Below are 15,104 nucleotides of genomic sequence, written 5' to 3'. Positions count from 1 at the left end.
TTAAAAGAATTAATACCCACTCACCATTGCTGTTTGCAGGAAATGGCACATTAGGTTGCTTCAGTCCGTAAGACCCTACGATCCTGGCAGGTCCCATGGATCCTGCCTGAGGACCCTGAAGTAGTAAGTGTTGCCTGTACTCCATAGATGGGTTCACTCTGTGACTGTTGGCGGTTGCCATGGAGGATGGGACATCTGGAGCGTTACTAACCTCGTAACTGTTGGGAATTCTGACGTGGAGCAGGTTGGAGAATGCCGCTACAACGCTACTAATGTTCTAAAAACAGTAATAAAAACATACCTTTGTTTTCATCAGACAGGCAGTTAAGATAGTAATATAAATTATTAGAAGATTGCAACAGCTGTTTTATTGTACTACGCTATAACCCCTTCATATTCACTACATATAAAATGTACTGACTGCTGTTGTACTTTATATAGGTAATACAAGCTTATTTCTTTTACCTCAGCAGCTGTGGGATGTAAGGTAATTGCTACAGATATAAGGCCAGATTTAGGACCATTCTGGGATGGTCCAAGCTGAGAAGCAAACAAGCCAGAACCAGGTAATGCTCCTGAACCGGGTTCTGATTTTATGTAATTCCTTTTGGCCTCTGAACCTGAAAATAAAACGAAATACACCATGTTAATCCTACACACATATGAATGGAGGAAAAAAGCCTAGTTCTAACTGTTCGCTCTGCTGCAGTCTCACCTTTTCCAGTACTGCTAGGCAGGATGGGAATGATGGGAGATGGTACAGGTTCTGGGTTCTCCTCCTTTACAACCGACAAGTCTGGATACCTACTGATTTCCATTCCCACCACGCTTTCAGGAGAGGAAGAAGGAACAAAGCTGTCAGGAGTGTCCCTGTCCTCACAGTGATCTTGAACCCTGGAACAAAACCCAAAAAAGCTGTTTTGGAAATGGTCTACAAACCTTTGGTAAGCCAAAGTTATAAATCATGACAGGGAGCTATAATGAACTTGCTTCTTGCTACTAGTCATGGAACGCAATTACGTGGTAGGCCATTACTTCTGGGTATCTCATACTCCAGCGCACACAGTGGTCTCTTGGGAAAGATACATAAAGAAAAACAGAGGCACTAACAAAGCCCAGGCTCCATCACAGAACTATCTGTTCCCCATGGTTCCATCTACCTGTGTAAAAAATTAGTATTTAATATTTAAACTTTCTGGTTTAAGTGTATTCACCGGTCCATGCCCCCTCATCCACGCACAGGCTTCAGTGCTTCAAAGACACCCAACTTTTGGTTAGGCAAGTGAAAGGGAGGCAAAAGGGAAGATCTTTGTAGGGAGACTCACGGTCTAGCAAGCATTTCTCACACAGTAACAGAAACAGTAGAGCTGGGGAGTTTTCAGGCTGACTCTTGCAGAGTACTGCTGTCTGGTACAGCAGTCATGTACTGTCATGGTGCAACAGTACCGTGCTGCTCCAGGAAAAACACCAATTTGTATAATTTTCTTCCACTTTCAAGAGAGCAAGGTAATGAATTCTTAACAGTTTAACAGAATGTAGAGTCTAGCAATGGCAGAAGTCACCTATTTCACTATGCTGCTCTCTACACCCAGAATGCTAAGAGTTAACCAGGACAAATTATCCCATTACGTTCTCTGCACTGTGCGGCTGTGCACAATGGGTTTCGTTTCTTCACACCTTCCCAGTCTCATCTCCTACTAAAAGATCACAGAATCTGCTCCAAATACGTTTTTGAAGATGTCAAGGAAAGCCTACCTTAACTCCTCCTGATTGTTGTGAGGTGGTGTTGGAAGTGAAGCAGGGACGTCCACAGTTTTAGGGCCCTGAGCCATTGCTCTTGCTAATAAATCATCTTGTGGTCTGAAAGGCAACTGGAACTGCTTTGGTCCCAGAGCTTTGGTAACTAAAAACAGAAACGCACAGCACAATGAGACATCTGTACAGCTCTTCCATTGATATACATTCTGTGTATCGGGGTATTGGTGGCTCCCTTATACAACCAAGGCATTACAGCAGATGGTAACACCACTCTCATCCACTTGTAGTTCAAAAATTTTTGCCCGTTCACGATTAATCTCCGTATTTACAAAAACCTGCAAATTTTGAGCAAAAAGGGCTCGGAAGGCTTTTGAGTGTGCCTTCTGCCAGTATGAGAGGATTTTTGTTTTACTTAAAAAAAATAAAAAATCAACAACTTTGTAACAGCAAAGGAAAAGAGGTTGGAAAAAAGGGTTTTAATCACTGAACAGTCCTTATGAAGAGGCAGTATAAAGTTTTATTTAATAGAAAGCAATTTTAATTGACCAAATTACAAGCATCAGAAAATACATACTGACTACATGCAAAGCCTGCTTAGGATACTTTTTGGGTAGACTGCTTTTGAGCTCACTCAACTAACTGGTTAGTCACTTATACCGGACATAAAAAATTTAAGGTTTTCTTTTTCATTTCTTAAGAGTGCTTCTAGCTCTCAACATGTTTTTGAAAGGGAACAGGAAAAAGGCTATCATTTGACATTATACTGGTGTAAAATAAAGCTGGATAACAACGAATACAACCTTAAAGAATCTAGGCATACCGTTTTTATAAAAGGAGACTATAGCAACTGAAAAGCATCCCAGCTATCTATTTTGTAATTTGCTACAAACTTGACTCATTTATCGCGGAAACAATACATATTAGTCTTACCATCGTGACCTCCTAACACACCAGCCTTGCCAGCAAGTTCCTCAGTGGTTGCAAAGCCATTTACCAACTTCTGGCACGCCACCGGAGGGGGTGTGGGAGGAAGAGAGGCTGGGGGTGTTGGAGGATTGCTCAGATTGTTCTGCTGCATGAGATTAAAGAACCGTAAATAAGCCATGGAACACAGGGTGAAAACTTGCCTTGTTCTAGTACTAGATAGTGTAACCCACTCACATATTTTTACACCCAGAGGAAGCACTGATAAGTAGCGATAGTTAATTCTCAAGTATGTGACCAAATACATAAAAGTATCTACCACAAAAGACACAATGCTTTGCCTTTCTTGTATCAATGATATTATCAGAGAAATACTTTACATGAGGAGTATTACACTACTGAAAGAAGATATAGCTAAATTACTTAGAGAAAAGCACAAAGAACATTTTTAGGAACCGTTTGGGAGCCCCAAGTTCCTACAGTTTAAGCAAAGGTCTGAGGTTAAGATTGACAGCGCTATTCCGCAGTGACTCTCCATCACCGTAAACAAGTCAGCTTACCCGATTTTCACTAAAAGGGAAGCTACCTCACATTTAGCACAGGATGAGCTTTCACTGAAGCAGTTACCATGGAGAAGCAGATATACTGCAAGTTCACACTCCAAGCTACTTCTCACTGGCTTACTTAACTGCCCATATTTTAAACGAAAATTACATGAGAAGTTCAGTATCTGTTCTTGTTGCAGTCATGCCTACAAAGCTAATACTTCTTATTCACTTTTGACCGCAGCAACTATTTCTGCTAGGTCACACTCTCAGCTTACATGCCATGTAAGGCTGGAGTAAACACCACTGTTTTTTAATACGTTACTGAAGTTTTTTTATTAGGGTAGCCAAGCAGCAAATTTGATTCTGTCTGTTCGCTACCTTGCTGCTCTCCCAATATTGCCACTCTGATCTCAGAGACTGAGTTTTAAGTTCTGTGGGTTATTAGCTCGTCAACAGTCTATTTTGTTCAGAGTTCTCAGGTTCTTAGTTAGGGCTTAGTGGACAAATGAGGAAAGTCTATTTCCCATTTAATTGACATTAAGAAATGCTTTCATGCTTTCAATGACTTTGCAAAGTACTAAGAATTCAGCCTTTTCTGCTCCATAAAACTGTAATTACAATTTTCACTATTTAGCATCTATTTGTAAAAGGAATACTTGTAGTTTTTAATTAGTTTACAACACAGTTTCCAGAACTGATTTCCACTTTCAAAGTGTAAAACAATGGTGACTGTTTCACCACTGCACTGTCTATCTAGTCTAACAACAGAAAATTATTTTCTTCTGGTTGCATAAAAGGCAGGAACTCTTACCAACCAGTAGTAATAATGTCATTAACTTCTTTTCCCACAGAGAGCACACAATAGACATCCAGATTAAAACCGTACCTTGTAAATGAGCTGGGAGTAGTAATCTGAAGCCCCATCAAGAGTAGCACTACCAAAACTTCCTACAAGTCGATTTCCACCATTTAGCTGGCCGCTGCCATAGGGAAGAAAGTGTGCAAAGCTCACTCCAATTATTGGTTCCATCAAAGGCAGAAGAGAAAGCTGCTATATTAAAAGAAAAAAAAGTTAGAAATTCATTTAACTATAGCATAGAGGCATTGCAAATCTCCAAACATCAGTAGAGTGGTTTCTAATTTAAAAAAATAATCGGAATTTACCCACTATCAGAAAACTGTGTCAAACACAGGCCTCTCTGTTAAGGAAGGTGGTCCTCTGTCCGTTGGAGCTGCAGCTCCAGCTCCCTGCCAGTTCAGCCACAGAGGCTGCCAGAGCTGCCAGGAACTCCATGGCTTTGAGACTACCAAATGTCTGCCATGCCAGCAGATCTTCCAAATTGAAATAAAACCAAAACTTTCAATTTCCTAGTTTTATGGAAGTTTTCATTTTCTCCACCCTGTACTCAAAGTTCAACTTAATGATCAACTTCATTTCCATCACGAGAAATCCACTCTTTCAAGTGTCCTCTTGATGGATTACCCAGCATCCGTACGCCTACCTGTTTTAACTGGATGAATGTATCAGCGTTAGGGTAAATAGCTTGCTTTTCTTCTTCCTCTTTTTTTCTTTTCTTGGACCGAGGAGCTGCCTTCTCTCCTGTCCTCTGAGTTCGCTTATTTCTCTGTTTCTTGGTTTCAGGTCCTACATCTGTTCTCTGAAGCTGGCTGTTACTACACCCAAATGCACCTTGCATCTGGTTTCCCGCAGTTTGCTGGTATAAAAAAAGAAAGTGAAGCAGAATTTTTGACATTTTAATACACAGTTCATTCAAATTTACTGCATGATAGTCTAAAAGAACATGCATAGTATAATAAATCTCATTGATAACAAACTATTTTATGGTTTGTTTACTTTGCTGTCTCACTGGCAACTGTAACTGCTGTACTGTCCCTACACACAGAATTACGACTTATTGTTAACACCACTGACATCTGAAAACATCATTAAAAACTCACAGATCAGAAACATTTTCTTTTGAATACCCCCTAAAATAAAGTTACTTGTGCATGCAACCTTGAGAGATTTTCATGAGGGCATAATGAAAGGTAGGCTTGGTTACAGAAAAAAGGTGTGTAAGTCAATATAATACAAATGTATTTTGAAGTTAGAAACAAAAACAGTATTGTGAAACACTTCTGGATTGCCCCATTTGCTTAAATACTTTCAGTACAAATTTGCAAAGCCATTCTTCACATAAAAGGATAACTGTTTAAAAGCAATCAGAATGGGACTTGGTAACGCAACAGACAGTGGCAAGCCAAAGAAACTCCAATTTCTTTTTATGAATTATTATTTTAAACAGGTCTACGCGACCCCTACCCCATTCCTGTCATATATGTTTTAACTGTGGATCTGTAACACTTACCTCAGTTACCTGCTGTTCACAATTACCTTTTTTATCAGTCTTTATTCATTTTGAATGTGTTTAAATTTTGTTTCAAGGATGTATTTAGAGTTTAGGCAGTCATAAAACAAAACTGAGTAGAGACTAAAGATTACAATAAAACGACCAACAAATCTAAGTGTAAAGTGTATCCTACCTCCACAGAAAGCAATTTTCTTTAGGTCTCTTTTTAAGAACCTTATAAATTATTAAATCATATAATGCCATTAATATAAAGAATTAATGCTCCCTTCCATTAAAGTAAAATTAAGTAGAGAAATATTCTGTAACACAGAAATCCAGCAATTTTAGGAGATTTAACAATTTCACACTTTTGATAAAAATCCTAGAGCATAGTCTCTACTAAAATTAGAGACAATATATGATTTTCACAGGCAAAAAACGAGCATGGACTTGGTTCATTCACCGAACACTCCAAATGGTGCAGATGAAGGGGTGTGAAGCCCAGCCCTATGCCTCTGCAAAGGCGCACAGGTCATCCTATACATGACTAAGGTGGAGTCACTGAAGAAAGCAGCATACAGACATACCGTATACTGTACAGAAACATACTAGTAGGTAATTCAGTCATACTGTAAAATCTTGCCTTAACCTTGGTAAATATTAGGAAGTGAGATTTTTTTAAGATGATTATCTATAGAAAAACTATTTTTTGCATTTTAATAATTTCTGAATACATTGATCTATGAAGTCATATTAAAATTTGTTCTTTTTGTAACACAGCTGATTTACTCATGGAGAAAAGGCAGGAAGGGAGGTAAAAATTCCTTAAAGCTGTTTATTCCACCCTTGCGCAGGCAGGTTATCTCCCCACCTTTTCACAAATGCCCGCGGTAAAGGCACAAACTAGCTTTTGATTGTTGATGACCACTGTATAACAAAACCAGTAACAGGCTCACCATTCCTTCAGCTGGATTCTGCTTCTCTGGTAACTTCTTATCCCCAGAAGCCTCCTCTTCTGTTCGGCTGCTGTTCTCCGATTTCTGATTTAGAAGAGATGAAGACTTCTTATTTTTAAGCAGGTGTTTCAGCAACTCGTTCCCTGACTCCCCTTTCGCCGCTGGAACGCTAGCTGGTTGTGCTGGACTCTGAGCTGAAGAGGCAGGCTGTGATGTTACCTTATCTTCTTCCACCTTAATACTGCTTGGATTTTCTGATTTAGGCTCAGCTTGACCCGAGCATTGATCAGTTTCTGCCTTTTCTAGTTTAACTTCTTGAATGCTGGTAGGTGTATCTGTTTTAGCCTTTTCAGTCTCTGTATTTACACTTGGCTGTTTCTGTGGCAGACTGCTGTTGGGGAGCTTAGATTCCAGCTCTGGAGAGGTCTGGCTCTCTCCTGCGTTTGATGTTGATGGGCCCGTTAACTCCACTGACTCTTGTTCATCTTGATGACGTGAAAGTTCATTGGGGGTGTTAACTGTGGGGGTGGAGGTAGAATCAGAAACAGTTGGAGTTGACGGTGCAGTTATATCTGAATGTGGAGTTGACGGGGCTTTTATTGACTCAGCATCATCGTCCTTTTTCTTTTTTCGTGTCCTTTTCTTTTTTCCTTTCTCTTCCGGGATTATGTCAGAATACAGCTGTATGAGAGACTGGCTTGATCCAGGGAAGTTTGTTGCCTGGGGCACGCTAGTGTCTGAACCACATGGGGCACCACTACTGAGTACTGTAGAGGAAGGTACAGCACAAGCAAATGCAGGCCTGACTTGGTTCTGTGTAAAGGTAGCCCCAGGGAGACTCCCATGAGTTTGTTTTACATTATGGAAGTTAGGGGCTCCACCTGGAACAGCAGATGCATCAGGTCCAAAAGTTGTAGGTCCCACTGGCCTTCGCTCACTGCTTTGCATAAAGTTTGTGGCAGGAGGTGAGGTCACAGAACCTTGTGGCAGAATTTGCCCCATTTGTTGCTGTTGATGCTGTGGAGACTGCTGAAGAGGTCGCGGAGTTTGTATGAAATCACAAGGTAGATCAGAATTAAAGAAAGGTATCTGAGACAACGATGTTTTGTTATTTAATTCAGATCCTATCATACTGTGCTGTTCTAGTTCCATTCTCTGCTGTAAAGCCCTCTGTCGATCTACCTCCTGCATAAGCTGAATGCGTTGCCGTTCCTGTTGCTCTCGTAAACGCTCCTTTCTTTCCCGCTCTTGAAAACTTTCACTAAAAGGGTTATTGTCCTCAAACTCCACCCTTGGTGGTGGCCCTGACTGTGCAGTTGCATTTGGACCAGGCACAGGAGCTGGTGTACCAGGAGTAATTGGCAACGGTGTCATTGGAGGCTGCATCCTTGCTGGATTCATGGAAATATGACTTGAAGGGGCATTTGCAGATTGCCATCCAGATAAATTTGGCATTCTGGTTGGGTTGGATTGCCCAGGGATTACCACTGTATGTTGCTGATGCTGGAGCTGTTGTGCCACCATGGGGAAGTTTTGCTGATTCATTGCTGGTGACGTTCCTCCTGGAACCATTGGTGCTTGAGCCTGGACGCCTGGCATTATAGCATGGGGTGCCATTCCACACTGCTGCTGCTGCTGCTGCTGCTGCTGCTTGATTCGATATTCCTCAATTAGTTCTGCATGCTCTTTCTGCTGCTTTCGAATCTAGAAATTAAAAAAGTCATTATTCATCTCTGACATGTACTGACTATGTAAGTAGCATAAAACATGTAACTCACCATTATAATTTCAGTAGACAATGAACCTCAGGCAAAAATAGCTTTTCTGCAGTCTTATTTTCTCTCCTTTTTTAAGGCTAAATAGCCATTATTTCATTAGAAAGACTATCTGTCCCAAAATTTTAGAAAAAATAACAGTGCCTCAAAGTTCTAATGACATACCAAGACCGCACTGTGCTAGAGAATATACAAACCTAAACCAAAAGTGATCCTTGTCCTACAGATCTTATCATCCATGCACAGGACAACAATAGTTGGGAACAGACAGGAAAAAGGAAACAGTGAGATGGATGATCTTCACACATCAGCAAGAATTTTTAAAAGATGTAATTGACAAGGAAAAGTTTGCAGGAAAACAGCCAGGTAGATTCCCATTTATGCACAGGCAGATCCTCAAACATCACATAGCAGACAAACATGGCAACCGCTGCTTGCAAATTTTAAATTTTAGGATGAAAATAAACTCGACTTGGACACTAAAAGTTAAGCGTAATAGTTTATTTTTAAGGCAAGCAGGAGAAGCCAATGGAAGGATATGACAGTGTCAACTGGACAAGAAAGAGTGTTTCGGAAACACAACAGATGCCTAATTACACTGCTCCCTAAAAAAATAAAAGGACTTGTAATCCGCTGGTTAATAATACATACGTTACGGAAAATCTCTCTCTCACTTCTGTTCACTAGATTATGACTTTCACAACTTCCAGTTGCTGTTTGCACTGACAGAAAAAGTCCATAACTCAATTAAAAATGTTTGATAGCACTCTCCTGTATCTGGGGCAAGGGACAAGCCGGAAAGCTCAGGATAACAGAGATATTACAGGACACGCTCCAGAATGCCGGACAGATGCACCCCAAAGGCTATTTACACAGTAATCTCAGGTCCAAGATGATTTATGAGCTCTGACTTGGCACTGACACCGCCAGATAAACAGTGCCACTGCATAAAGCCACCAACTGGATCGATCTGCATTGCAGTGCTCCAGGACTTCTCCGTGGGTACACAGCACTAAACCTGTGTTGGCTCTGTACGCCTATACAATGAGGCATCCAAACCGCTACGCCCTCCCAGGATCTGCAGTGGCGGATCAGCCACATGACTGCACTTGGAATTAGTTGAGATCTCAACGGACCAGTACTGACTACACCCAGCTGGACCGGAGCCGACCTGCACAGATCGACCTGGTGATTTTAACAGTGTAGGGGAGAACAAGGCAGAGCTTATTAGCACAGGCACAGTGCCACTCCAAAGCAGTTAAACTGCCCTGGCCGCAGAGACAATATGGTAGTGTCTGCATGGCTCTGTGCCTGAGCTAATAACCCTGTCAGACATAATCTCGTGTTGCACAAAGTCAGCTCCAGTTTCTCTGCGCCTGTGTCCAGGACCAGCAATTCACAGGGATTTGAGAGCTCTCTCCTCTCTATATACATATATAGACTTTGTCCTTTTCAAAAACTAACAGAAGCTTGACTACAGAAAAATTACTTGATCTGATTTGAAAGAGTGGTGAATTGCATCAAATAGAAGCTCCTTTAAAAATATACTTTAATAAAACCTTATTTAAGCTCCTCCTAGGTATGTAACAAAGTGCTGTTTAGGACGTGGATGACTAGTCTAAATCAGTGGTTGAAGGGGAGTGGAGGGCATTTACCAGCAGTATATGAAACTTACGTTTAAAAATGAAAAATAAAAGAACCTTAATTACGATGCACTAAATGAATCTGCCAGCAATGTCATGATTAGCAGCTGTTACTTCAACATAACTCCACTGCAAGACCGGACTGACGTATGTATGATAAAGATTGGTTAAAGTGAATTTTTTTTGCATTTTATTCTACTTGTGATTCATTGTGGAAGGGAAAAAAAGAAAAAGGAAGAAATGATGTAGACATAATTTATCTGCTCCATCGCTCTTCCACATAGTGAAAAGACAAGCCAACTAATATTCCATCCAGTGCATACTTTGTCTTGAAGCAACACAGGAGCAAGAACTCGAGGGTCAAATATCACTTAGGACTTCATTCCAAGCAGCCTGCTGCCAATTTTTTCCCTCATATTAATAAAGGATAATTCTAGAGCATTTTTATGTTCAGCAGGTCTAGCTGATCCTGACAATCATGCCAGATAATTTATCAACAATGTCTTGAGGAACACAGCATTCAATACCATTGGCCAAAGCATAGATTTATCAAAGCTATCACAGGTTTAACTTTAATCTCACTTACTATAATCACAGTTACAAGATGTAGCAAGTGAAATTCCAACTGAATATAAAGAAAGAAAAATGAAACCCAGTGAAAGTGGTTACACATTGGAACAGGGGCCCAGAGAGGCTGGGAAATCTCTACCCTTGGAGACTTAAAACTTGACTGACAAGGCGCTGAGCAACCTGATTTAACCACGAAGCTAGTTCTGCTTTGATCAGCAGACTAGATGATCTCCAGATATCCCTTTGACCTATATTATTCCATGATACAATAACAGATAACACACACTGATGATCAGCATCTAGGAACTAGACAGATCATAAAACTAGACTAACACTAAAGATATAATGAAAAGAGATTTTCAAACAGTAACATTTAATTGGCATATAACCAAGAGGCTCTAATTATGTAAGGACACCTGAGAAAGACTGAGTTATAAGGTTCATTCAAGCCTGAAACAAAGACCTGCATGCTAAGACTTTCCTCTGAATCTTTCATTTATGCTTTTCATGGTGCCAGGAACTCTGTTGCAAGTCATTTTGCCAAGCAATTTCCCCTCTTCCTGAAGTACTAAACCAGCTTTTTGTCATAATGTTTGCCATAGCATATTCTCCTACAACTCCAGTGTCACCGGCAATCCAGAGTAATGCTGTTACACACACAAAATATGATAGGGAGTGGCTCCCTTTAAATAAGCTCCACTGTATTTAAGCATTTCAACTTGCCTTTTAGAAGATTTAAAGGAAAGAGTCATACCAGTATGACAGCTTAGTATTCATGTGATCAGTTTGGATTGCAGGTGATTACCTGTTCTAGCTGTTTTTGGACCATACTTTGCTGCTCAGTAACATGTTTAAGCTGTTCTGCATCTTCTTCTGGGAACTCACGGCCAGCTTTCTTGGCTGTACGCTGTTTTGCTGAGAGTGCCTTTTTTGATTTTCTGTGTGCTCCAATTTGCTCCTCAAGGTACTTCTGTTGCATTTGAAGAAGTTGTTGTGTTTCTTGCAGCCATTCCTCATATTGCTTTCTTTGTGAATCATCTAGAGAGAAGGGAAATTAAGTATGATATGATCTTATCCTGGGGGTGAGCTCTCATCCTACTTTTTAGAAAAGTTTAACAATCAGGTTCCCCCCTTATTTTAAGAAACCATTGGTCAAATTCAGTCAAATTTGACAGAGGATTTGCTATCTCAAGAGATATTAAGCTCTTGGAGTGATTTGAGTAAAGGAGACAGACATCCAAATTACTGCATTTATTAAGAGAAAGCAGTTTTAACATGGTCCCTTAATTTCAAGACACACCAGCCTGCTGTCTAGCCAGTAAATGTGCACTTGCTAGCCAGTGAGCAAACGTAGCTTTGAAAGCAGCTACAGAACCTGGTGGTACTCAGGTAAAGAGAAAGAGTTAAGGGAGTAAGGACACAAATTTACAGGAAACACACAGCCTCATTCATTCTGGTGTTTGCAGAAGAGTTTTGTACATATAAAATCTATTTTTATTACTACTTCTAAGAAAAAAATTAAAGTGATAAACATCCATCAAATATTCATGAAATGAAAGAAAGATATTGTCTTTGTAAAAATAACTTTGTCAGTCCTCTGCACAGGGCCTTCAGCACCAGTGCCTTTTCCTCCCCACAAACAAATGCACTCTCATTTAGACTGGAACCGAGACATTACTCTTCTTACAAATCAGAAATGCTCATCTGCTATGAGCAGTCCATTGCTCTCAGATGTTTTTCTTGAGGCAAAACAATCACGTCTGACAACACTTGATCTGCACTAAGCCCAGAAGGCAAGAGAGAAGGTTTGGTGATGGTATCATTTGTCTCCTGATCGCATTGTGGCAATGAGCTGGATAATGAAGAATATGGCATGGATCTTCCTTGTAAAGAAAGTTTGTTTAATAAAGATACCTACATGACAGTATGATTTCAATATAAGCATGTCCTCCTTGTGCTCCAGTCCCTACCACCTTCTACTTTAACAGTCACTGTGGTAGCGACAGCCATCAACTCTAATGGCTCAACTACATCAATACACAGAGCTAAAGGGTGCCCATTCTTTCAACGATAAATTCTGCGAAACTAATCATATAACCTGAACGGACAATTGAGTGGAAACGATGGAGAGTAACTGCAGATGGGAGCAATGTGAAAGTGCAAATATAAGTACTGAAATATTAACAAGTTCCAGGTAGAATAACTACTACTGAAATGAGAAACAGCTTTTCTCAAGTGCTCAGAACCACCACCACAGCAACCAGAGCAAGGCCACCACTGAGTGCCATGTCAAATCTCACCGGAAATTAATACAGATAATATTGCAAAAGCTCCTTATTGCATACTCAGTGCTGCTACTCCAGTTTCTGGAAAAGGTGAAGGTGTTTATTTCTGTTTTTTATTCATAAATATCAAGTACAGTTTTTGCAGTGATAGAAACACTTTTCTATATGTGGTCTTCCTCTCCCAACATATGCTCAGGTTCAATTTCTGCTAGTAAATCTTTCTCATCATAGAGACTAGGATCTACAATTGATCTAGGGCAACCAGAAACAAGGAATGCAAAATACTAGTGCTATATATTTCTGCTTTCAACAATTGTGGTTCCCAGCCAGTCTTGCTTAACTAATGCCTGGAAAGCTTTTATTGGTATTTGCTAAAATGACAATGACGGTGCACAAAACTTTTTGCTTCTGAAATAAAAAAACCCCCACCAATATAGACTGTTGTTCTCATTGAGCTCAGAATATTACAACACAACCAAAGACCAGGTTTTTGACACAGCAGTCTGTCAGTTAGTAGATTACTATTCTCACACAAATCCAAATAATGCTAGTTTTCTGTTTGTTCTGTTTCCCTCTTTCCTTATGGTGTTTGAGGATAGCTTCCAGAAAAAAATGTTAATAGCATTTACTATGCACCCTTTTATTAGCTGGTATCGTAATGATGAAATTACTTAATTTTAAAATGATGAATTTTTGAGAGACAGGATCCATTTATGGGTATTTTATTTTAAAGAAAACAGAACTGTAGAATGAAACATCAGCATACAATAAATTATTAAATCTGTACTTACTGACAAAACCAGGACCAAAATTGGGAGGATTAGGCCTAGACATCTGAGGTGTTAAACTTCCATCCTAGAAATTTCAGTAAAACATACAGACAAAGATATTAAATCATGATTTAATTAAAAAACCAAAAACTAGTTATCATTATTAAAAACTTCTGTTTAAACCCCGTATCAAGTTGTATTACCTGTGTAATTGCCTGCTGCATATGATTTTGGCCTTCACTGGTTTGAGCCCCTGGCACTGGCTGACCCATAAAGGGAAACCTATTGATACATAAAGTGAAATTATAACTTTTAAAACTGGTGGGTATTTTAGGGGAGAGACAACCTTTTATATTACATTGAACTTACACAGAGAGTCCAAATATTTTATAGACATTTGCTTGAACTTCTGTACCAAACTTTTTCAGCGTCTGGAGAATATTAATTCTCATTTGATGCTACAACACTTTGCCCTTGGTTGAAACTATTGCATTTTACACTTTCCAGAGAGATGAAGTAAACATGATCTACTGTGCTAAAACAGTGAAGAAGCATCAAAAAAAAAAAAAAAAAAAAAAAAAAGGCTGTATTTGTATTTTAATATATTATGATACAAAAAAAAAAAAAAGATTTAATGGATTTAGATATCATGGTCACCAGCAGAGTCAACTAGAGTTGGGTAAATGTACACCTCTGGTAAGCCACATATGATCATGTAACACTGAAGCACGTGTTAGGAAGAAGAAAACACATTGTTTTAAGGGCCACATACAAAGAAAAGGTGCAGATCCTTTCTGGCCCACAGACTCCCCACCTATGGTAAATGCAGTCATGGTAAAGTCTGCACAGTCCACAGCTCCTTTTGTCCTCAGAACGGATTTAAAGAGAGGACGAAAATTCCATTACTTGGGCTATATCTTAATTATACTTAGCAGTAAAATAATATGCTGCAACATGAAGTTTAACCGTTACATAGCCATCAACAGTTTTCAAAACACATTGCATGGGAGATGTGTCATTTCATAATTAGTAAGTGGGAAAACAAGAAAAGCATCAACAGTGAACCCATGCTGACCATGTTGACCAATGACATTACAACTGGAACACAAGTCTGATGCATTTTAATACTGTTTATAGTTTCTACTGCCACACTGGTTTTATTCTTAGGAGATAATATTGTATTATCATGCACTATGAACTACATGACAAAAAGATCTTTTTCCACTTTATAATTTTTTCATTTCCTGTGCACAGTTTCCCCTAGCTCTACCATTTCCTTTTACATTTTGTAGCCCTAAAGAATGGTATCAAGTGTTGCCTACCTGTTCATAACCATTGGTGGCATCCCCATGTTACTCTGCGCCATGACTTTATTGATCCCCTTAAGAGCTACCATTTTTGCTTTCATTATGGGATCAGTAATTGCATCGAAGTCTATAAAAGAAAAACAGTAAAAGTGAATTACATAGCTGAACATGACGAGTTATTAACTGGAACTGACTTGTTTAGATCTAGTTCATGCAT

The 15,104-nt window shown here is 39.6% G+C and overlaps 1 protein-coding gene across 1 annotated transcript in view; it reads right to left on the bottom strand.

The window, feature by feature from the left end:
* KMT2C (lysine methyltransferase 2C) overlaps positions 1–15,104 on the bottom strand; it is a 201,783-nt gene that overhangs the window by 11,233 nt on the left and 175,446 nt on the right. The window contains exons 40-51 of the mRNA XM_050891342.1: positions 14,903–15,014; positions 13,784–13,862; positions 13,602–13,665; positions 11,331–11,563; positions 6,538–8,241; positions 4,733–4,945; positions 4,117–4,281; positions 2,689–2,830; positions 1,756–1,903; positions 716–894; positions 466–620; positions 25–277 (exon numbers count right to left, since the gene is read on the bottom strand). Coding sequence (XP_050747299.1) covers positions 25–277; positions 466–620; positions 716–894; positions 1,756–1,903; positions 2,689–2,830; positions 4,117–4,281; positions 4,733–4,945; positions 6,538–8,241; positions 11,331–11,563; positions 13,602–13,665; positions 13,784–13,862; positions 14,903–15,014 — 3,447 coding nt within the window. The remainder of the gene's footprint in view (positions 1–24; positions 278–465; positions 621–715; positions 895–1,755; positions 1,904–2,688; positions 2,831–4,116; positions 4,282–4,732; positions 4,946–6,537; positions 8,242–11,330; positions 11,564–13,601; positions 13,666–13,783; positions 13,863–14,902; positions 15,015–15,104) is intronic.

This window comes from Gymnogyps californianus, chromosome 2, assembly GCF_018139145.2.
Source record: "Gymnogyps californianus isolate 813 chromosome 2, ASM1813914v2, whole genome shotgun sequence".
NCBI classification, from domain to species: Eukaryota; Metazoa; Chordata; class Aves; order Accipitriformes; family Cathartidae; genus Gymnogyps; species Gymnogyps californianus.
Note: the sequence above shows the minus strand (reverse complement) of the source record. Positions and strands in the feature narration are given on the sequence as shown.